At 34.9% G+C, this 24,260-nt stretch overlaps 1 protein-coding gene across 1 annotated transcript in view; it reads left to right on the top strand.

Moving 5' to 3' along the window:
• Positions 1 to 23,210, top strand: part of USP38 (ubiquitin specific peptidase 38) — a 47,226-nt gene extending 24,016 nt beyond the window's left edge. Inside the window, exons 7-10 of the mRNA XM_001367308.5 lie at positions 1,422 to 1,515; positions 3,389 to 3,495; positions 4,811 to 6,182; positions 19,708 to 23,210. Of these exons, the coding sequence (XP_001367345.2) occupies positions 1,422 to 1,515; positions 3,389 to 3,495; positions 4,811 to 6,182; positions 19,708 to 19,869 (1,735 nt within the window). The 3' untranslated portion in view covers positions 19,870 to 23,210. The remainder of the gene's footprint in view (positions 1 to 1,421; positions 1,516 to 3,388; positions 3,496 to 4,810; positions 6,183 to 19,707) is intronic.
• Positions 23,211 to 24,260: the final 1,050 nt, after the last annotated feature.

A 24,260-nucleotide genomic window follows, 5' to 3' on the forward strand; every position in this document is an offset into this window, starting at 1 on the left:
TGGATTGGGAGCCTGAAGTTTTGGGTTCTAATCCTAATTCTACCATTGGCTAGTTGCCACCTTGGGCGTAAATCACAACTTTTCTGAAAATCAGGATAGTTCTATCTGTTGATTATTATAAGAAAATACAAGACAATATTGTGGAAACACTTTGTTGGGGCTGCCATTCAATCATAAGTTGATATTTAAGAAGTCATTAAAATTAGGGCCATAGTTTTTTAAGATTACCACCTTTCCATCTCCAACTCTTTTAAAGTAGCCCCTCTATTTCTAAGATTGGCAATGAGGGAAAAGGCTTGAATGGAGAAAGAATTTAGATTAATATTGATGGCCAGTGGCCTGATCCAGGAGCATCATTTCCTCAGAATATTCATATTGTCAGATTGAAAATATTCAGAATATCATATGTTCCAGAATATCTTCAGAAGATGCAGATAGCTTCTTGTTTAGCCCCTCTTTTTTCATTTCACTTTTCAAAAGCACATCAGTGGGTGAAATAGACAGTTACATCTAGTATCAACTTTAACTCCACAAGGGCTCATGGCCTTTAATGGTTTTATGATTTACATAAAAATACTTTTACATAATTCTTACTTCATTTGATCTTCATAATCCTCTGAGGTGGACAGACTATAAATAAATTTCCCATTTTTAAATGAGGCAACTAAAATTCTGAGAAAAGTGATCTAACCAACTTTGTACAGGTAGTAAATGGCAAAACCAGAATTCAAATGGCAGATTAAGTGCCTTGTCTTACTGTACCTTTGAGGCTAATAGCAGGCCTGGTACCTTTTGCATTCTACTAAATTCTGGTTGTGGAAAAAAGTAAAAGAAGATGCCAGTGACTCTGGCAATGGGGTCATGATACTTGAACTTTGTCTCTGTGAATGCTTCTTTTTAAACTACATGCTATCTCAAAATATTTTTAGCAAGTTTTCCTTTCTAATCTTTTGGAATGTATACATGTACAGAGTTCAGTTTCTGTGTATGTGTAGATACACGGGTGGTGCCTAGTTTGGAATCATAGAATGGTTTTAGACATAATTTGATTTTCCATATAATTCAGGTTTACCTTTTTAAGAATGAAAAACATTTTTTTCTTAACCTTTAAAACAATTAAAACTTATTGTGCAAATCTCTTAACATTTTATTTATGATGTAAAATCACTGTGTAACATTTATACCTTCTATGTGATTGAGTTATATCTATGAGATATGAGTTATGTTAAAGATAAATGACTATTTTGGAAATTTTGGAGGTTCCGCTCCATATGAATATATGTGTATGAATTAGTGATTATCTTGTCTGGTGTTTTGTTTTGATCTTGTGATTTTAAAGTTTAAAATTTAAAATTATGCATATTTATTTAATATTAAATCTTGTGAAATAATACTCATAATTCTATTTTATTCTCTTTCAGTTTCAGGAGGCATGTATTATCTTTAAATCTAAATGGTTGCAATTCATTAATGAAAAAATTACAGCATCTTTTTGCCTTTTTGGCTCATACACAGGTGAGCATGAATTTGTTGACTATTGATAACAATAAATATATTGTTGTTGACTGTATTGACAACAACAATAAATATATTGTGCCAGGTTTGCTGAACTGTTGGTACTATGAAACAAGACATCTCATGAAAATAAGGCATTAGCCTCATTTAAAATGACCTCTTTAGATATGTTTCATGGCAGACATCTAATTGGGGGGTGGGAGAAGAGTAGTACTGTATTTCTTATACAGATAGTAGCGCTCTTACCAGCTGCTTTTGAGTATAATGAATTTTTTAACCTTTAGAATTGTATTATTATTGCATATAAGTCAACGGGCAAACTTTTTCACTGGTTTTTAATTTTACAAACATTATGCAGACATGTTAACAAATGGGAATAAGACAGTGAAGGAAGAAGAACCTTGATTTCAAAGTAGAGTCCGTAATTTAATGATTTTTGCTTTGGGAAAACTTTTCATTTATCCCCACATTTTATAACCTGTGATCTTAATTGATGAAGATGAGCCACTGATACTCACTACATTCTCTTCTAACTTCATTATAATTTAACTAGCCAGCCATACCTAACAGCTCTTCCTTCTTGTTGGTAAGATTCTGGTACCAAAAAGCAATTCCTCCTTGTTGGTTCATATACAGCCTACAGATGAAAATGTGATGAAGATAAGCCAAGAATTTGCTTTGTTTCTGTTGGAAAATGTTTTAATGTTGTCCAAATAACTGAATCTTATTATTGCAGTTCTGTGATGTTTATGATCTAGTTCCCAAACTCATCTGTTTCTGTTACTAAAAATTCTCTCCACCACATTTTCTTTCTGGTTTCTTAATTTCCTCCTCCAAGTGAAGATATACTATGTTGTTTAACCTGAAATGGTGTAGTAGATAGAACACTGGCTCCTGGCTGTAGAAAACCTGAATTCAAATGTGACTTTAGGGACTCAGTGGTACACAACCAGTCTCTTCACCTTTGTCTGCTTCAGTTTCCTTAATTAACCCCTATCTCCCAGGATTGTCTTACCAACAAGAAAGAACTGATTTTTATAGTGGAAGTGATTGGAGCCTTAGGGAGAAATGACTACATCTTAAAATTTGTGTTGAACAAAGAAAGTAAATTATTTACAGCCTGATACACAACAGAGTTTTTGGGATATCAGTTTTCCAAGGGTTCAGAGAAAAAGTAGGGAACCTGTGAACTACAGTTGTTCAAGGGATATTCAGCCCAGGAGAAAATGGAAGAATTCCAGAGAAGTTGTGAATCAGTATTATAGAGTAATCCAAATGATATTCAGTTGACATGAAAGGTAGTATGTCTAGAACAAGAGAAGTAGTGATCATCCCTTTATAGTTCTGCCTTAGTCTGACCATACTAGAGCATTGTGTTATATTTGGGGAAAGAAGTTCATAAGGTGAAAAGAATCCAGAGGATAATAATGAGGATGGTGAAACATCTCCAGTCATGCCATGAGAAAATTGGTCAAATCAACTGGAGATATTTTAACCTATAGAAGAAAGGCTATCTTATGAAAATTATGTTATTGACTCCAGAAGATAGAATTAGGACCAGTGGGAGGAAGTGGCAGAGAAGAAACTTTAGGTTTGATTAAAAGAAAAAAATTGTAGCAAATACAACTATTCAGTTGTACCTGGCTATAGAAGGTTCCCTCTCACTAGAGGCCCTGGATGATCATTTGTTATTTCTTTTTTTAGAATGGATTTTTGTTCAGGCTTTAAAGTAGATGGCCTCTGAGGTCACTCCAAGACCAAAATTTTACAATGATTAATCCATAAATTCAGAGGATGATGACTTGACCGAAAGTTATTTTGTTCACTATGGATAAATTGTTTTCTTCTATTCTAATCTGCCTCTTGTCAATAGAGGGAAGCATATGCCCCACGGATTTTTTTTGAGGCATCCAGGCCTCCCTGGTTTACTCCTAGATCACAACAGGACTGTTCTGAATACCTCAGGTTTCTGCTAGACAGGTAAAGTATTTCTAAATTTTACACATATGGGATAGATTTTTATGTTGATGTTCTTAAGTATTTCAGATGGAATTTTAAATACTTTTGTCTGCAATAAGATACTTCTTTATAATAAGGAGGAAAAGGTGGTTTTTAAATCCTTTGTATTCACACGGTTCTTTATACTTTTTTTTTTTAAATAATTTAGTTCTTCCTATATCGTGTTTTATTCTTTCTCACTGGTTACTATGAGTGTATTTTCCTGTCATTTTTCCACTAAAAGTTTAATTGCTAGGGGGCAGCTGGGTAGCTCAGTGGACTGAGAACCAAGCCTAGAGATGGGAGGTCCTAGGTTCAAATCTGGCCTCAGCCACTTCCTAGCTGTATGACCCTGGGCAAGTCACTTGACCCCCGTTGCCTAGCCCTTACCACTCTTCTGCCTTGGAGCCAATACACAGTAAAGGTTTAAAAAAAATTCTCTTTTCCTTATTAAATATATTGACTAAATTTAACTAACAAAGATCTCTTATCTTGATCCCGGTGAGAAATTCTGGAAAATGTAGTAAAGTAGGTAGATTCCAGGGTGCAGTTCATCATTTGTTTCTTTGCCTTCTCTTCTCTTAGTTTTCTGTTGCTCTGAGAACTCTGTAAACTTTCAAAATTCTTAGTGTAGGGAGATGTGTCAGGGAGCATTCTGAACCTGCGTACATGCTGCCACCTGTAAGTAAGACACTGAGGCCAGCCTGATTTCAGCTCATTTTCTGTTCTTTTTCTCACCTGCCCTTTCTTTGTTGAAACAAGTGGAGTTGATAGAGTATAATTTTCTCCCACAAGCTTGTATTGAACTGGGATGTTGAAACAGTGAGTTCAGGAAGAAGATATAGTCTGAGAGCTTTTGAACCATTTAGATAACTAGTCCAAAAATAGACTGAATTCTGTTTCACCATTAATTCTTATCAGATTTGCCTCCCAGTTTAACTACCAAATTCTTTGTAAAACTAATCACTTCTTTCCAAGCACTCCTCCCACCCCAACAAAATGAAAGTTCTCACTGATTACTGTGATAGAGCACTTCAAATTCATAGCCAAATAAAAAGGATTCTCTTTAGACTTTGGGCAGTATCCCTTGGTTCATGTGTCATTTGGTTTCATTGCAAAACCAAAGTAGCGTAAGTAGCAGACTTAATTTATAATATCATAGAAATGACAAGATAACATTTTTATATTTGAGATAGGGAAAATGGCTTTTTTCTAAATTATTCATTTTTCTGAAATTCTGTTATTTGCAATTGCGAAGCTAATTAAGAAAAGGTAAATGTAATCATTTGCTTTGTAGACTCCATGAAGAAGAGAGAACTTTGAAAGCCCTGTCTTCACTAAAGCCTTCTGAAAGTATGGGATCCAATGAAGCCTCATTACAGGAAGTAACCAACAAGGCAGCACCATTTACAGAGATCCCTTATACAAATGAGAGTGAGAAAACTTTAATAGAAAAAATGTTCGGGGGGAAACTACAAACTAATATACACTGTTTGAACTGCAGAAGTATCTCACAGAAAGAGGAAGCCTTTACAGATCTTTCACTTGCATTTTGTCCTTCCTCTCCTATGGAAAATCTATCTTTTCAAGGTCCACCATGTTCTCCTAAGGTGCAGGATGACTTTGTGGTACAGGCTAGCGTGGTAAGAGCCGATTCTCCTGAAGAATCAGCACTTTGTCATCCTGTCCCTACTGGCTTTGACTCTGAGACAGTCATGGATGAAGCAGCTTTAGACAATCTTCCTTCTGAACTTCACTGTACAGAAAACACTTTGGTCTCTAATGAACCGTGCAAGATTCAGATTAACAGAGGAGTATCTCAGAAACCAGGAGGTGAAACCACACCTTCAGTTACTGACTTGCTAAATTATTTTCTGGCACCAGAGATCCTTAATGGTGATAACCGCTATTATTGTGAAAACTGTGCCTCTCTACAGAATGCAGAGAAAACTATGCAAATCATGGAGGAACCTGAATACCTTATTCTCACTCTCCTGAGATTTTCTTATGATCAGAAGTGTCACATACGACGCAAAATCCTAGACAATGTGTCACTGCCACTGGTTTTGGAGTTACCAGTCAAAAGAACTAATTCCTCTCTGACTTCATTATCAGAAAGTTGGTCAGTAGATGTTGATTTCACAGATACTGGTGAGAACCTGGCTAAAAAACTCAAGTCCTCAGAGACTGATGAAGCATGCTGCCCAAAACTGGTGCCCTATCTGTTAAGCTCTGTTGTTGTTCACTCGGGCATCTCTTCTGAAAGTGGTCATTACTATTCCTATGCCAGAAATATCACAGGTTCTGACTCTTCCTTTCAGCTGTGCCATCAGTCTGAAACCCTAGCTCTAGCTTCCCCCCAGGGCCATTTGTTGGGGGGAGAAATTCCTACTGCAGTTATTGAACAGGATCTGGAAAACAATGAAATGTCAAAAGAATGGTTTTTATTTAATGACAGCAGAGTGACGTTTACCTCATTTCAGTCAGTCCAGAAAATTACCAGTAGGTTTCCAAAGGACACTGCTTATGTTCTCTTATACAAAAAACAGAATAGTTCTAGTGGCTTCAGCGCTAATAATACAACTAACGGACTCTGGGTGAATGGAGATCCACCTCTGCAAAAGGAACTTATGGATGCTATAACAAAAGATAATAAACTATACTTGCAGGTAAGTTGGAAATCTACCTAATTTGTTATTTATAGAACTTTTCTTGTTAGTAACCATGCCTTCAAAGTTGGTTGGTATATGTGGTCAGTTTTACAAATCTCACTTAATTTTAAAATCAAATCTTTATAGTTCTCTGAGATTTCTTCTTAAAGTGGGAATTTTGAGTTTTGAATATTATTTTAGTGTAAAAGATGAGTCCATAAAATTGTAAATATTTTTTGTAGACCATTAAAAATAGCAACATAAATATCAGTCAGCAGTAGCCAGTTATATAATTTGTGATTTATGGTTAATTATATTATTTCAGTTATTTGAAAGTTTTCTGACACAAATTAGATTAGTGAATTTGTTAAATCGGCTTTCAAAAGGAAGAAGTGCCTTGTTAGAAGAGTAATAATAAGGCTTTTACTGAAATCTGTTTGGAAAATCTCTTGATGGAAGCTCTCCACAAAATGACTGTCATGTTTTTGAAGTGGTTCAGTATTCTAGAATTGGTAAACTTTGGAGCTTTTTTTCTGACAATTCACATAAAGAACTGTTGAAGAGACTGGTAGAGAATGGGAAAGGAAAGAGGGCCACGGATGCTAGTCTTAAGGAGGGAAGAACATTTGATGTCAGATTTACAATTTGACAAAATAATGGGGAAAGTATTGAAAAAATTATATATACCTAAGATGAGGATTTAAGAGGAATATTTCTACTAGGCAAAACTTGATGGTTGTCATAATGGATAAAAGCAAATGCAATCACAAACCTATACTGGGATTTGAGTAAATTATGTGACTATGTGCTCTGATATTTTACTTTTGCAAAATTGGCTGGCATTCACTGGCATAAAAGTAAGGCATAATGACATGGCAGCCAAAGTAGAAATTAACTTTCAATCTAAATTTTGTCTAAAGGGAACAAAAAATGCATTGATGAAATATGTTATATGAATATATATGAATATGAAATATTCGTGATTTGATATGAAATATGAATTTCAATATGAAAATATGAAATAAATTACATTATAGTAAATGTAATTGCCACTTAGAATACAAGTCAATCAAAGAAACAGAAAAAAGAGTCTAAATTAATGCTTAGACAAATATATCTGGAAGAAAATATAAGCCACATGTTCCCAGTGAATAGAAGAAAACCAAAAAATAGCCCTAAAAGAGACCTAAGAAGATTTGTAATGTAACATTGAGATAAAATACAGAATCATTCCCCAGTGTCTGAAAGGATAATCTTCCAAAAGATGGTCTCTAAAATGACCTTTTAAATTTCAAAAGGCATTTTCCTAAAGGAAAAAATTACAGAAATGGTGGTTACATTCCCTAGGCTAAACTCACAGCAATTGGAATATAGTTTGGAGTAACTGGCCCTGTATTAACACAAGCACTTAATCAAAATGTGTAATATTAAACTTTTATTCCTATATGTGTTAGGCATGGGGAATAAAAAGATAAAACAGTTCTTGCCATTACAGAGCTTATATTCTATACAAAGAAATAGCATGTACTATAATCAGTAAAACTTTTTTTGTGTTAGAAGCACATCATTATGGCTTATATTTTATTTTATTAGTCAATTTAGAACATTTTTCCTTGGTTACAAGAATCATATTCTTTCCCTCCCCTCCCTCCACCCCTTCCCATAGCCTACTCACAATTCCACTGGGTTCAGTAAAACATTTTTAGAGATTTACAATTTGGAATAATTTCATCTCCCTGTACCTCAAAGCTACTAGTAATGATTTGCATGGTTAGGAAAAGGAAAACAAGTAAGAGGATTAAGTTTATAGATTTTAGAACTGGGTCCCCAACCTCTCCTTCCTACAATAACTTTCAGGGATGGTAGTTAGCCCTGAATGACTCCCTAGTCCTCCTTTTTTCTTTTCCTTGGCCCACTTCTATATGGGGTCCTTCTCAGTGTCCACTAATGTGCCCAAGTCTCCCCCCTTTCTTTTACTAGAATCTACCATCCCCTCAAAGTATCTTCCTATAATGGTTCTGAATATAATTATATTCAGTTGAGTTCCTAGAAAAGGCTATTTTCTACACAATTGTGAACCACTAATTCCTCTCCCATCATTCATGCTTTAGGCCTTGTCATTCTGAATTCTGACCTCATCATTCAACTGACACTTCCCCAGTTAAACATCTATCTCTTAATTGCCAAGTGTGATGAGCCGTTCTCTTTTTTATCTTTCTCACCATCTCTTGTGACAATACTCTCCTGATATCCTTCTTTGCTCCTTTTATGTTACACTCCTTAGCTATGCTCCAAGATTGTCTTTTACCATTTCTCTATTTTTTCTCCAATGGCTCCCATTAGCTTCCATGGACTTAATTATCATTTCTAGGCACCTAACTCCCAGATTAACATTTCCAGCCTTAGTCTTTGCCTAGTATCACATCTCAAACTATCTCTATAGGACATTTTAAAATGTATATCCTGAAAAACATTGAAAATTTATCGTGTATCAGAGCTCATTAGTTTTCTCCCCAAACTCACTCTTCTAAGCTTTCCCTATTTTTAGAGAGAACACCACTATTCTATTAGGCCCTGAGGATTACAGCTTGACGTTTTCCTTGATTCTTCATTCCTCTGATCTAAGCAGTAAGATTATCACTTACCTCTTCTGTCTCTACAACACCATCCCATTCATCCAATTCCTCCTTATTTATCCCACAGCAGGGTCCTCCGCAGCCCACTCCTCTTCCTCCCCACCACCCCGCAGTTCAGGTCCTCAGCACTAATCTGATTTGTGGGGCAAGTCCATATATAATTTTGTAAATATATATATATCGACATATATATATATACACACACATACTTAACACACTATGCTGGGTAAGTAAAAATTATAATAGAGTTATTTACAAATTTTCTTTTATTTATAGTAATTTAATGTCCAGAATTTTGTGGCTTTTGGTCTGTCCATACTAGCTATTCCTTATGTCCTTTATCTCTTTTCCAATGCATGAAATTGCTTTCTTTCCTTATTTGTCTCATAGACTCTTTTCAAGCCTCGACTCAAGTACTGCCAGAAAACTTTCCCTGATTTCTCCCAATTGCTAGAGTCCTCCCAACTCTAAACTTCCATATATTTATTTTATATGTCCCTATGTTTACATATTTTCCCCCTAATAAAATGTAAAGTCCTTGTGATTAAGGGCTAATTGATGTTGTGTTTATTTGGCATCCCCACGATGTACCATAGCATTGGCCATAGAACAGATGTTTAATGCTTACTGATTAACTAATTTTTCCCCCTTAATCCTGAATCTCACACCAGCAAGAAATAGTGGATCTTTCTTACATTTCAGAGAAATACTAAGACTTTGATGGTCTCTGAGCACTTCAAAAAAAGTAGTCAGATGGGGGAGAGAAGAACAAATTGGATTCTCAGGAAGGGGGGAACATACTAAAATACTAACACTGATAAGACAAATGTCTTTTTCCTTCTCAACTTCTTCCTGGATCAATCCTGAGGATGAGGTGAGAAGTAGAATTGAGGATGGTCTAAGGTACCAGCTAGCCATTGTTAGAAATGGAAATCCCAAGCTAGTGGCAGAAAGAATTCCCTCTGATTGTCCCATTTGGCTTATTTTTCCCAGGTAGCATTTAGTCTAATGTCATGACAACCAAGTTCCTGGTTTAATAATGCAAGTGAAATCCATCTATGTAATCAGAAAAGTTCCCATAATGTTTCATTTTTAATATGTCAAGAATGAAAGACATGGTAATATAAAAACAATGGATTGATCGGGGAGAAAATATATAGTAAAAGACTAGGCAAAACAATAGAATATAATCACCTACCAATCTTCCCTTACCCTCCAACAAATTTCTAAAAGGAATAACCTGGTTAATAAAAAAAGTAGCTAATTTAAAGAAATTAAAATTAATTCAAGTAAAATAACTATTAGGAAAAAATTTTTCTTTTAAATAGCTGCTTTGTGAAATTATTTTCTGAATCAATGTAATTTAAATGTAAATTAAGTTTTTAGAGACACTTGTCCTTTGCCACAAATTGAATAGTAAAAAACAAGAAATAGATTTCTGATTCGTAGTATATTTAGCATTGGACTTTTTATAGTGGGAAAGGCTGGTTTTTCTCTTGCCATCCTAAAAACAGATTTGAAATAAAACAAATGGTTAGTAAAATTAAATTCTTAGGAAAGTAACATTTTTATTGGCTTTCATTGGTAATTTGGACATACTCATTTGCTTCCTTCTAAAGCATGCTTAATTCTCCTTTAATTCAAGGAGTTTCCAATAACGATGATCTTCCAGTGATAAAAATGCTTTTTTTCCCTACTTGTCATTGAGTAAATTTTGTCATTTTCTAGGTAACTATTGAGTGTCATTTTTCATTCACAGTACAATGATTATGTAATTTGATTTAATTTTATGTCAAAATTTGTGTGGAGGTAATTTAGTACCTACTAGTGCAGAGTCTACAAAAACTTTAGAAGTCAGAGGAAAACTTGCATTCATTTTCCATTTCTGAAATTACCCTTGAGACTTTGGACAAATCATTTAATCTGTTGGGCTATATCTATATAACAGAGGGACCGGGACCTAGCCTTTAATATCCTATTGGCATATATGATTTCATTAGGAGACATTGGAGTTAGAAAAATAATCAGTCCTGCCCTCAAAGAGCTTCTATATTCCACTGAGAGCAAGAAAAGATACCTATTCACTTTCTATTTTTCTCTTGAAATAACATATCTTAATCTAGATTTTTACTTTTTGCTTAATATTATAAGGAAAATCAGAGATCTACAGATGGAATGGGCTTTAAATTGTAAATCCAGTGTGCCCTCCCCCACACCCCATTACAGTTAAAGAAACAGATAGTGAATAGCAGTGGTGGGATTTGAACTCAAGTCATCTCTTCAACTCAACTTTTCAAAACTTTTAAAACAACTTTTCAGTCATTCATATTTACTATATTGCTTTAAAGTTCATTAAAATAATTTCCTTACCAAAAAAACTATGCTGTAGGTGGGTCTTGCAAGTGTTATTCATATTTTATAGATGAGGAAACCCAAACCCAGAATAGCTAAATGACTTGCCTCCATATAGCTAGGCAGTGTATCCTAGTCAAATATGAACCCAAATCTCTGCATGACAAGTCCAAGAAGCTTTCTTTTCTGCTGTTAGAAATCCTACATTTAAAAAAAAGAAAGAAAGCCTACATAACAAACTAGTTGTTAAAATCTTGTCATTAATCAGAGTCCTTAATTGCTAGCCAACTTGCTTGTGATATGAACTATGTCAGTATATTCTGTTGTGTTCTTCTGGGGCCACAGGTGGAGCTCTTGTACTTGAACAAGAGGGGAAATAACTGACTTTACTGCTTTCTATCTGGTAATCTCCAGTTATCATTGACTTTCACAACACTGTACCTGGGCAGTGCAGGGAACTGGATCCAGATCATTTCCCTAGAGCTGTTGGGGCTTTTCCTTGTTCTATTTGGATTTTACTCTCCAGTCTTAGTTGTCAGTTCTGATCACCTATAGAAAGCAAAGCACATATAAATAAAAGTGAGTACTCTTAAAGATATTGTTGATGACAAAAGAGTTAGACTTTTATTACCTAAGTACAACTATATGACAACTTTAGGGAAATGTTATTTAGTATTTGTGCAAAATGATAATGTTCAGAAAGCTCATAATTAAAAAATTTGAGTAGATGGTAGCACACGCACCCCCTGAGTCTATCCTAGGCTATAGCAACTCTTCATTACTTTTATTTGGGATTTCTAAGCTTCCAATTTTACCTTTGGCCAGCTCTGGAGGGTTTTCCAGAGTTCCAGGACTAAAGGGGCCTAAGAAGGGAAACTTGGGAGGGTTTCCTCCACACACACCCCACCCCCACCCCCCACAACTCACCCCTGGGGCTTTTGAGACATGTCTATACTCATGTCTTCTGATTCTTTTCCCATTCTCTTAATGAAATGTTTAATCCATCTGATGCTTCTGGGGTAGTGGGCATAAGTATGTTTTTCCTCCCATAGTTTCCTGTTAATAGCACTGATAAAATATACTTAACCATTGAAGGACTTGAGGCTATATTTTGTTCCACAGTAGAATAAAAAAAAAAATTTGTATTCAAAGTAGTATAAGATTAGTGCCATGGGGAGTGTGTGAGTGAGGTAGGCCCCCACAAACCAAAGGTCTGTAGTCTGAAAGTTAAGTGCAATGAAGAAATATCCATAACAATAACAGCTAGCATCTATATAGCACCCCTTATAAGTCATGCACTGTCCTAAGTACTTTGCAAGTAAAATCTCCTTTGATCCTCACAACAGCCCTTTGAGATTGGTGTTGTTATCCCTCATATACAGTTGAGGAAACTAAGGTAAGTAGAGGTGAAATAACCGGCCCAAGGTCAGACAGTTAGCAGATGTTTGGGGTCAAATTGGAATTCAAGTTTTCCTGATTCTAGACCTAGCATTGTCCACTGCTCTCTACCAGTAGAAGTAAGTCTCCCTTGCCATACCCTTCATCACCTAAAATCCCCATTTTCTGCCCCTATTTCCTTTTGCCTTCCTACTTTTAGCTTCTACCCCACCAGAACTCACCCATGACTGACAGTTGAGAGAGGAGCTATTTTCATTGAACCTGCCCACAGTTGGGGAGGAAGAAGTAAGGTGTATTCTTGCTATCCCAACTTGAAAGTTGTAAATTTGTCATATTGGATGTGATGCCTGGTAGCAACACCAACAGGAGAAATACTGTAATATTGGCATTATTGTAATTAAAGTTAATTCCATTAAAATAGCTGTTTGGAATGGGAAGTAAAAGTATGAACCAAAGTGAGTCATGTAAGAATTTATAAATAGATCAGGATTCACTCAAACCCGAACTGACCTTTTCCTTATGAAGGAGGAGGAGCCTTTTATTGACCTGATTCCCCAGAACCTAGACTATGGAAGATAAAGCTGTTGCTTCATGTGAGGTGAGAAGCAAAGAATGTCAACCCTGACTAGAGTAGAAATAGTGGGTGGAGCTTCAAAGCAGGCCTGATTTCTTCTTTTGATCCAATGTCTGTGTGAGCAAAAGAGCAGAGCCTAAGGTGCTTCTTCCCACACAAGGGAGCCCACTCTACCTTTCTTGTAGGATCTTCTTGGGTCTGAGACTAATATCAGTATTTCATTGCCACCCTCCTTTCTCAAATAGATATCTGTTTTCATTTCCTTGCAGTTACTGTTAATCCTTTTTTCAGCATAGAAAAATCATTTTTAAAAGAAAATTTACATGTTAATATTCTAGGAATTTCCTCTATATTTGGTTCTCATTAAATACTCCCTCCCCTTTTTCTCTAATGAAATTTTGATAATGCTTTAGTAGGATTCAGATTATTAAGTTCTATTAGCCCCAACCAGCAAAGATTCCTAGGTAAGAGCATAAAGATCATATATGAATGAAAAGAGTGTATGCTGTGTAATTAGAATTTTGAACCCCAGAACTCGCTTTCCCAGCCATGATAGGGAAAAGAGAGAGCAAGAGGCGGAGCTACACAAAATTTATATCCTCCTTATGTTAGCACATATCATGAGAAGAAACATGGGAAGCTAGGAAAGAGTTCTGGGGTTCAAAATTCTAAATTATACAATGCCTTCAATAGATTTGGTATTCAGGAGTCTCAATAAAAAATTCTGAATTTATCCCTCCTTCCACCCCCAAAATTTTTAATTATATGTAATGTCTGGGTTAAAACTACTGACAGGAACTTATGGATTAAATGCAATTTTGTGGGTTACCTCAGACATTGTTGGAAAAAATATTTATTTGGAATGCAACTTATTTCAAAGTTATGGATTGTCTTTATCTGGATATATAGCAAACCCAGACTGGTTTTTCATCTATGGGTCTAATCTCATCCAATTTGAGTTTTCTTTTTTTTTTTTTTGGTCATCAGCCTTATGTATGTATGTATTAAAGTTTTGATTGTGTATTAACAATAATAATAATAACTGATATTCAAATAGTGCTTACTGTGTGCCAAGCACTGTGCTTATAATAAGTACTTTGCCATTTTTATCTTATTTGATCCTCAAAACAACTCTGGAAGGTAAGTGCAATTATAAATATCCATTTTACAATTGAGAAAACTGAGCTAAACAAATTAAGTGGTTGCACAACTAGTATCTAAGGCAACATTTGAACTCACCACTTTATCCACTGTACCACCTAGCTGCTTCAAAATAACTAGCAGATGAAGAGCATCTGGGTAGCTCAGTGGATTGAAAGCCAGGCCTTGAGACAGGAGGTCCTATTCAAATGTGGCTTCAGACGCTTCCCATCCTGGGCAAGTCACTTAACCCCCATTGCCTAGCCCTTACCACTCTTCTGCCTTGGAACTAATATACAGTATTGAGTCCAAGACAGAAGGTGAGGTTTTAAGAAAAATTAAGTAACTAGCAGAGGAATTGTAGCAATTAAAGTAGAATCTAAATTTCCTTGCTTTATCAAACCAAACTATTTTGATCCTTTAATTTTATGCCAAGAAGCTATTTTGTTTCTTCTCTCAATTAAACATGTTTTCATAATTGCCAAATAATTGGAAAATGTGATGGAACTTGTTTTCAACTTTTTACATTTAGCAGTTATTTAATGTTGATAGCATGGCAGATTTTAATGGTTCTGCCTTTAGTATCCTTAGATTTTTATTTAATACATTACTAATTTTGAACCTATTTCTTCATTATAGTGGCTTTTTAATTTTGTAATAGATTACTCTGTATAGAATGTCTTTGGCTTTAACATGTGACATTAAACCTGTTTATAAATCATTTTTTCACCAAAAGGCTATTCTGATATTTGTTTACTTTTTAAAAGACTTGGGACAAGCATTGTAAGGTTATTTCAGTGTGTACTGCATTTAACCAAATTTTCTTAATCCTATATTTGAGGAAATGCTTCGTGTTCATGTCATATTGCCTTATAACCCCAGTTGAGTTTTTTTATTAGAAGAAATATTTTCTTAAATGTTAATAAAAAGTCTTATTAGTACATTTTAATTCATTAAAAGAATGTTTTAGTAAAATTGGTATTACATGTTAGAAAAAGTAATATGTAATAAATTTTACTTAAGTTTATTAGTGATAACTATTGATAGGTTCTGGCATCATCAACTCAAGTAGTAACAGCTAGAGAAGTAGTTAGCTAAGCTGAGTGATAAGATGAGGCCATCATTGCCTAGGCCAGTGTTGGCAAACCTTTTAAAGATTTCCCTCACTGCCTGTGAGCCCCCTCTCCCTGCATTATCCAAGACAGCAGAGGGAGGAAATGTTTGAATTAGGTAGTTGAGCAGAGGGGCCAGGAGAATGAAAAAAATGTCCTCAGGCGTGGTGGAGAAGAGAGAGTGGAGCAGCAGCCTCTGACACTGCGGCACATGTGCCACATCTTCACCAACCTGGGCCTAGGAAGATGTTCTTCGGGAGAAGAATAGTCCATTTCTAGTCCATTCATACCCATAGCCTGATATTTTACCATGAAATACAGATTTAAACACTGAAGGAGCAAACCCTTCATTGGAGATCTGAGCAAAATAGGTTAGTAATAATAGATGTCATTTTTAGAGCACTTTGAAATTTATAAAGTACTGTATATACATTTTCTCATATAACCCTCAGAGTCCTGTGAAGTACTTATGAGTAAACTGAGGTTCAGTAAACTGACTTGCACATGGTCACACAATGTCAGAAGACAAATCAATAATATTTATATGTAGGTCCATGGTGCTGAAGGTCATTCTTTACTAAATCTTTGATGGATTTTTATTTTAACGATTTGCTTTAACTCAGAGCAAGAAATCTAAAATTCTTAGCCCCCACAGCAACAGTAACCCTTCTTGTGTACATAGCCTGTTATTAATCTTGGGATTAACAAATGCCCTCACATAAATTTGCAATGTAAATTAGTTGCTATGGAAACCATGACTTTTGACTGTTAAAAAATATACTCCAAAATTATGCTTTTCCCCTATTGAGAAAAACCAAACTGAAAAAGGCAATTTTTTCCTTATATCAATTGGGAATCTCTCCCAAAAACTAAGAATGTGCCAAGTCTAGTCGTTTGCAGCCTGAAACTTGTCCAATCAGATAAAAGGACTGAAAAAAGAACGACATTTTCATTTTACTACATTCTTAGGAACTAAGGTACAAGATTTATGATCCCAAAAGCAATGGGACAATTAAGTTAATTGCTTATTCTGTATCCTTCATTAAGACTCAGGAGAAGATAAGAGGTTAGCCTTCAGAAAATTACTTGAAGTTCAGAGAAAATTCCCTCTATCTTGGGATCTCTGTACAAAATGTCTTGTACTCACCACAGTAAATTCATTCATTGGGGACATTTATCAGATTTTTCAACACACAGATTATAAGTGCAACGATGATTTAATTTTTCTATTAATACCATATCACATCTATTTGAGGGATCCATTTAATAGAAGCAACATATAACATAGGAGAGCAGAGTTGGCCACCCCCATCCCATTCTAGAGGCTAGCTGTATAATTATGGGTAAGACTTTGAACCTTTCTGTACCCCTCAGTTTCTTCATCTCTAAATGAGGTAAATATCCTGCATGCAACATACTTCACAGGATTTTTGTGAGGTGACATGTGAGAGAGTTTATGTATTTAAAGATATTTTACAAGGTTAGAGCAGTGGAAATTATTTGATGTTTTTTTTTCCTTCTTAATTTGGCATGCCTTTTACATGTTTAATTCATTTTTTTCAAAAGAAGGAATAAAAGATTTTTACTTCATTGGATTCAGTATTAACACTGAGTACTTCTGAAAAAGTTTCTTTCCACAGGGAAAAGGAAAGGAAGAAGTGTTGTGGTCAGCATTTTAAAAGAGTAGTCTAGTTATTTGCCCCAGCAAGTCCTAGAGAGAGCAAGCTACTCAGTAAAATGACAAGACATCCCAAAATATTCTTCAGATTCACAGATGTTATAAAATTCCTCCATTAGGCTGTCAGAGGATGTCTAGACTACCACTGCATTAAGATATTATGCCTGTGATTCTTGTAACCAAGGAAAATTCTAAATTGACTAAATAAAATTAAAAAAAAAATGTCATATCATGCCCCCAACGACATTTCTTTCTCACAGTCCCACATCAGTTACTGAGCACAACTAAAGCTAAAACTATTCTTAAAGGCACATCAAAGCACTTAATTTAATATATATTTTGTGTAATGGAAAATTGAGTCTTTGCAAAAAGGATGAAATTTTAAACTTAATTAAGAATAAAAAATAGGAATTCTTGAAAACCTTGTTGACCAAACCTAGCAGATCACCAAGGTTGATAGGTTGATGAATCTAGACTACTAATCAGTACATTAGTAGCTAATTATAATAATTAAACAGAAAAATCTGATGGAAAGACATTGTTTTTTAAATACACACTTTTGTAGCAGTCTCCAAGATGACTTTGAATAGTCCATTACCAGTTTGATCTATTCATTAAAGGAGTCAGACTGATTTCTTTTTCAGTAGCCTATCTTGTTTTTCCTTCATAGCAAATGATAAATTTCACGTTCCATGCTTAAGTCAGTCATAGCAAATGTTATTTTTCTTTTCCCCTAGTGAGTTGCCAAGATTTCTGCAGCAATGATTGGTGGGAAGCAGATAAAATGATATCTCTTTCAACTTGCTAAGCAGGTTTCAGTGGTATTTATTGGTCAGCAGTTTCACCTCTCTACCATGACAGTTTTTGTAGGTAGTAGCAAAGATTTGGGGAACTGTCTCTTGTCGCTAGTATGCTTCGACTCTAAATTATCACTGGAATTTTAATTAGAACAAATCATTTACTGATTTTAACTGTAATCCATCATTGTTTTTTGTTTGATAGCCAAGAATAAATTGTGGTGTTTTTAAACCCTTGCTTTCTACCTTAGTAACAACTCTTAAGACAGAGGGGCAAGATCTGGGCAAATAGGATTAAGTGAATTGCCCAGGGTCACACAGCTAGGAAGTATCTGAGGCCAGTTTTAAATCCATGTCCTCCAACTGCAGCCCTGGCTCTATGTCCACTCTGCTACCTAGCTGACCCATCAAAAATAAATTACCTATGTTTTGAATTTAGTGTATTTCAGATACTGTGAAGGGGCAAGTAATGTACTAATAGCAGCTTTAAATTTCTTAGAAATTTTTTTCAAACCAAAGAACAATGGACTGGTTCACATAACTTCTATTCATAGGAAAAAACCGGTCCCAGACATCCTATGATTCTCTTTATTGATAAAAATATGAAGAACCAAATAGATGCTAATCTATAGGTTGAAGACATGCCAATTAGAGTGGCACACTTATAAGCAGACTTGATTGTAGTTCATCATACCTTGAACTCTAGAGTTGAAGATGACCAAATGCAGTTTCTGTTGTACTTGGGGTATATTCCTGGTTTTAACTGGCTGAGTCACCTTGGGACATTTTATCTGTCTGGGTCTCAATTTTCCTAATCTATAAAATGAGTTGAGCTAAATGATCTTTAAGGTCCCATCCAAATCAAAGATCTTATATCCCTATATAATCCAGCTGTTTTTTAAATACTTTACAAGGTATTTATGTATAGCTTCTGAAGCCTCTTACCATTAAACTTAATCTATAAAATTTTGAGCCCTGCTATCAGGATTTGTTTTTTTCACGTGTATTACTCTGAGACCAAATAGATGGTACCTAAAAATGCCCTTTTGAAATTTTGAGAAAATGTGGAGGGAATTCGATTCTCTACTTAGTTGACAGTTGTTGTTGTTGTTGTTGTTGTTGTTTTGCCTTCAATCTGTTTGCTATAATCAATAGTTTCCAAAATATCCATAGGGTTAAAATAATGCTTTGTATGTTCTGGTTTTTATATGTGCTAATTAATGCCTTAATGTAATTTACCCCACAGTATATACAAAGATTAAATCTTTTCCTAATTTAAAAAAAAATGGCATTTACTAAATGTAGAGAAACCTAACAAGCTGTTTTTTCTGATATAGGATTTTGGGATGTATAGCTAGAGGGAAAGAACCTTAAAGATCATAGAGTTTAACATTCATTTTACCAAGGAAGAAAACCGAGGTCAAAATGAAATGACTTGTCCAAGGTCACCAAAAAGTGTTTTAGCCAAAGTAGTATTTGAATCTAGATCTTTAGATCATCAATTAATAAATCAATAAACATGCATTTATTAAGCATCTACTATAGATTAGACTCTAGGAATATAAAGACAAATTGGACTGTCCCTGCCCTTAAGAAGCTTAAAGGGTAATAATGTATGTGGTTCTAGTGGAGCCCTGCCATTGTTCCCTTCCTGATCTACCTATGAATTTAAATATTTACTGGTACTTTGTTTTTCCAGCTATAAAATTAAGATTTACATACAGAGATATTTTAAAGATTAGTGTGCTAAAATGTGTAAAACCCATTTGTTCCTGAATGTAAAATACTGAGATGTTCTATTAAAAGTAAATTTTGATATGACTTCCATTATATTCATCAATTTGTTTGGATTTCAGGAACAAGAGCTGAATGCTCGAACACGTGCACTACAGGCTGCTTCTGCTTCCTGTTCCTTTCGGCCCAATGGATTTGATGACAATGACCCTCCAGGAAGCTGTGGACCAACGGGGGGAGGGGGAGGAGGAGGATTCAGTACAATTGGCAGACTAGTTTTTTGATCCTAAGAAGGAAAAGTCCAATCCAGAATGCACTGATTATAAAACAGCATCCAATACTTATTATGACTGTTAAAATGTCAGATTGTATCAAACATACCTAGTTTTATTTTCTTTTACATTTGATTCCTATGCTAAGAACCTACCCATTACTTGTTTTTATTTTCTTGACAGTACATTTATTTATTATAACAAAGTGCATCATGGAAAAAATCTACCTCTTAAAAGTCCATTTACTTTTATGGTTAGACGTGCTTGACCAAAAGAAAACATAAAACTTTCAAAGAAAATATATACATGGTCCCTAATTAAGCTGCATTAAATTTAGTAGAGGCAATTAAACTGTCCTGCTCCTATTCATACTGAGCAAAAGGACAATACACTGTCCTTTTGAAAAGAAACCTGCATTGAACCAAGAAATGAGGAGGGTGGTGGAGAAGGTTCAAGACATTTAAATGTTTCATACATAGTTATCCCATCATTAAATTTGTACATCCTTGAAAATATCAGAGATGATGCAATCTATAATGAAGGCAATAACTTAACATTTGTCATGTACTTTCAGGTTAGTGCTCTTCAGAGACATTTTATTTACATTTCAAGTACAAATATTTAAGAAAGAACATTTATAGATATTTGCTAAATTGATTTCAGGAAAAAAGTGCATGGTCCTGTAGGAGCAAAATTTTTAACTAGAAATTGCTAACTTTGTAGTATTTCTAATTGTTTAAGGATTTTTAAATTCTATTTCAGGGAGTATATCTGCTTTGTGTTTTGAAGGAGGTGGGTTCTGTATGTGCCTTGCAGTACTGTAATTAAAAATGTGAGTCTTTGGCTGCAGAAAAGTTAAAGAACATGAAATATTAGAAATTAACTTCTTTTGTGTTGATGGTATTAGAATTATAACTTTTTGAAAGATATTAGATTTTCCAGAAGTAAAATCTGGTGGTTCTAAAAAAAAAGAAAAGAAAAAAAAAGCTGTTTGGTAGTTTATTTTAAACTCCTAAAAGAATTCAGAAGAAATTATTCTAGGAAAGCATAATTTTTTTGAATTGCATTAACCAAACAAAATCCTGAGCATTAAACATTGATCCCAAATTTTTGGAGCTGTAAATTTGTTTTATTTTTTGGTTCAGATCTAATTTCTATGTGTTACATATCTTTGTAGTAATCTTGTAAATGGTCATGTACCTTTACCCATCAGAAAACTCAAACCAATACTTGTGCTTTCTTACTCTACACAGGATTCAAAAATACTTCTTAAAAGTCATCTTTTACTCTGTTCTTATGATTTGACTGTTTTCATCTATATTTGTTTTGAAAACAGTTTAAGGAAAGATTTGGAGAATTGGGTTTTGTCATTTTTTTTCTTTTGTGTTTTATGACAGGTTAAAAAGTCCCAAGTTTCCAGGGAAAGGGCAAGAGCCCAAGAAAATTGGTTTGGGGTAAGGACTAGAAATGTTATTAGCAGACTTAACCAGTGTTGAAAGACAGCGTAATATAATGTAATCAAGACTGCCTTCTGAATCAAGGAAGTCTGGGGTGGTCAGGTCCAGGCTCTGACACATACTTGACTGTGGCCTTAGCCAAGTCCTATAACTTCTCAAGGGCTCCCCAGACCACTCTTAAGATTGTGAGTTTACACAGCATGGGCTACTAGGGTATTATAGGGGCTCTCACTGGGAATTTTTCCCTACAAAGATAAAAACGCATCAGTTCTATCAAAACTCTGCACTACTTTTCTTTTAGGGTGAGTTGCCTAGAGTTTTATTATTCATCTTTGTTGTAGATCTGAGCCTCTAAAGATAACTTGAGCAAAATTGTGCACACACCAATCTTTGTATTTTATCATGGTAAAAGAATGAATTGTGAGTGGAGGCTTCCTCAAAGAGAATTATTTCATGGACCAGGTTTGCTAGAAAAGCAGAACATTTGAACAGGAAAAACCATATACTTTAGTCTGGAAATTGTTTTACCTAGTACATAGTTACCACATCGTCTGCACAGATATTTTTTTTTGTTCTGTTGCAGCCAACTTTAAATCCTGCTTTCCCAAGTAATATTTGACATGGAAATAATCCAAGAATTTTTATCCAGTGAGAAACTGTATGGAAAGGGCATTGTAAACCTTAAAGTATTATATGCATGTCAGCTATGATAACAGAGGCATGGAGTGAAGATTAAGAAGCATTTCCCCATCATAAATCCAGCTGATGAAGAAATTGATTTTAAACAAAACTGTAAATGCATTAGTTTGGATTTCCAGAGTAAAATGAATGTGATACCTCCTGTGTTAATGAAACCATTCAGCATAAATAATAGAACATAAACTTAACTTTGAAATTTTACAGGAAAATAACATCAGTTGCTACAAATCCTTGTCTAGAAAAGAATTAGATCCAGAAGTATTGGAAGTGTAGTTTAGTAAATGAGGAATTGGTTAGCAGTGGATAACAAAATATATATTTTGGCCAATTTGCTACTTGCTTCAGTAATTTCTATCTTAAGTTATTTATAAGCAAGGGAATATTGCCACAAAGAATTGTTTCTTGTCCTCTGACCATTGCGTTTTCTTTTCCCTTCTTCAACAGGCTTCCTTTCAGATAGGCTTCTTAAGTAGAGTTGACCTGCTAACAAAATTAACATTTCTATTTAGTTCAGCCAAAGGTATTAGGGCAAAGATAGAAATCAAGGCTTTGTCTTTTTCAAAAGCAGCTCACACAGAATGATAAAAGCAAACTTTTTTTAATGGCTCTCGGAAGAAAGGAAATAGCCTTCATACAAGGTGTGAGGGCTAGAACCTCTTCACTAAGTTGCCTATGCTGTGCTACTTCTCAGCCCTATAGAAGAGGACAGTATTGTGGTATGTTCTGCCCAGGCTTTCCCAGAAACTGTCACACTTTCCAAGCCCCAAGGTGTTAGTGGTTCAACCTGGACCTGCACTTGAGAACCTTGGCTTTTTCTTTTTTTTTTCTGTGAAGTTTAGGATTCACTACTTGCACAAAAATTTAAGAGCTAAATCTGTCTTGATTACAAAATGATTTTCATTTTGTCTTTATTTCTGTATCTATATATCTGTCATTTTATTTTTCTGACTAGTATTACATAATATTGGTAAGTTATAATAGTGAATGTGTACTGTGAAATTCAATCTGAAATGCTTTTGCAGGTTTTAACTATTAACAGTGAATGAATGTGTGTAAAAGGGTACAGTAAAGGGTGCTCCTTCCACTCCAATAAAGAAGCTTTCAGTACTGTTTTACTTTGGGAAGGTAAAATATCCATCAACTAGCAGTCACCCTGTAGTGGTTTGAAAAAAAAATAAATACCACCTGACAAGCTTATTTACTGAAGTGGACAGTTATCTACAAATCTTGCAGCAAACTATAATTTTGTGTTCTTTTCCTTATTTCTCAATGACTTACCTTTCTGTGACTTTGATTACTATCTTTAAAGCACAATATAGAAAGATTTTAAAGTACTGAGATGTTGTGAGGTGGATGGTAATTCATGCCAGTAAATAAAAGGGATACCTTTATACAGCTCTGAGGAGAAAATAGATCTCTGGGGGGAAAATGCCACTACCTCATGTCTAGAAAAACTAAATTCACTTTACTGGGCTTCAGTTTTGTCATTTGTAAAATAAGATTTTAACAAAATTATCACTTAAATCAAGTTTATTTCACAAGGTTGTTGTTTGGATTGGGTATTACCTGATAAAGCCATTTGCAGACCTGTTGAGTCTGTTACCGTTGTATTCTCCTGAGTAAAAGCCATTTATTCCATCAACAAGTATTTATTGGCCTCCTTTGTGCCAAGTACCAGTGCTGGAGATAGTCAAATTCCCTAAGGGAAAGCATGTTTACATTCTAATGGGGAAGACAAGAATGCATATATAGATAAATAAAGGAGTAATTAGGTGGCTTAGTGGGTAGAACACCAGGCCTGGAATTCATGTAGTTTAATTACACATGCGCACGCACACACATTCATGCTCACAGTTTCATTGGAAATGGGGATCAGGAAGGGCTTCACACATTGGGATAATAATACTAAGGCCTACAGCTTTAGAAGCTAACAGAAGAGTGTTTATTTGACTAATGGAAATAAGTTAATGAGGTTGTGTGGAGTGGGAGTCCACGTGTTCAGATTTGCCTTCAAGGAAAATTCCTTGGGCTACAGGGTGTTCAAAGGACTGGAGTAGAAGAGTAGAGGGATGGGGGAATCAAAGAACTTTGAAAGCCACTTGTCTGAAAGCATTAAATCCATGGTCCTAGGATATTTGAGAATATCAAAAGTGTGGGAAATTTAATTCAAAAGTAATATATACCAGTTCATTTGAAATAGATTGTATATTCATCACGTGAACTTTTGCCTCATAATTTTAAGACAGT

The sequence above is a fragment of the Monodelphis domestica genome, chromosome 6 (assembly GCF_027887165.1).
Source record: "Monodelphis domestica isolate mMonDom1 chromosome 6, mMonDom1.pri, whole genome shotgun sequence".
NCBI classification, from domain to species: Eukaryota; Metazoa; Chordata; class Mammalia; order Didelphimorphia; family Didelphidae; genus Monodelphis; species Monodelphis domestica.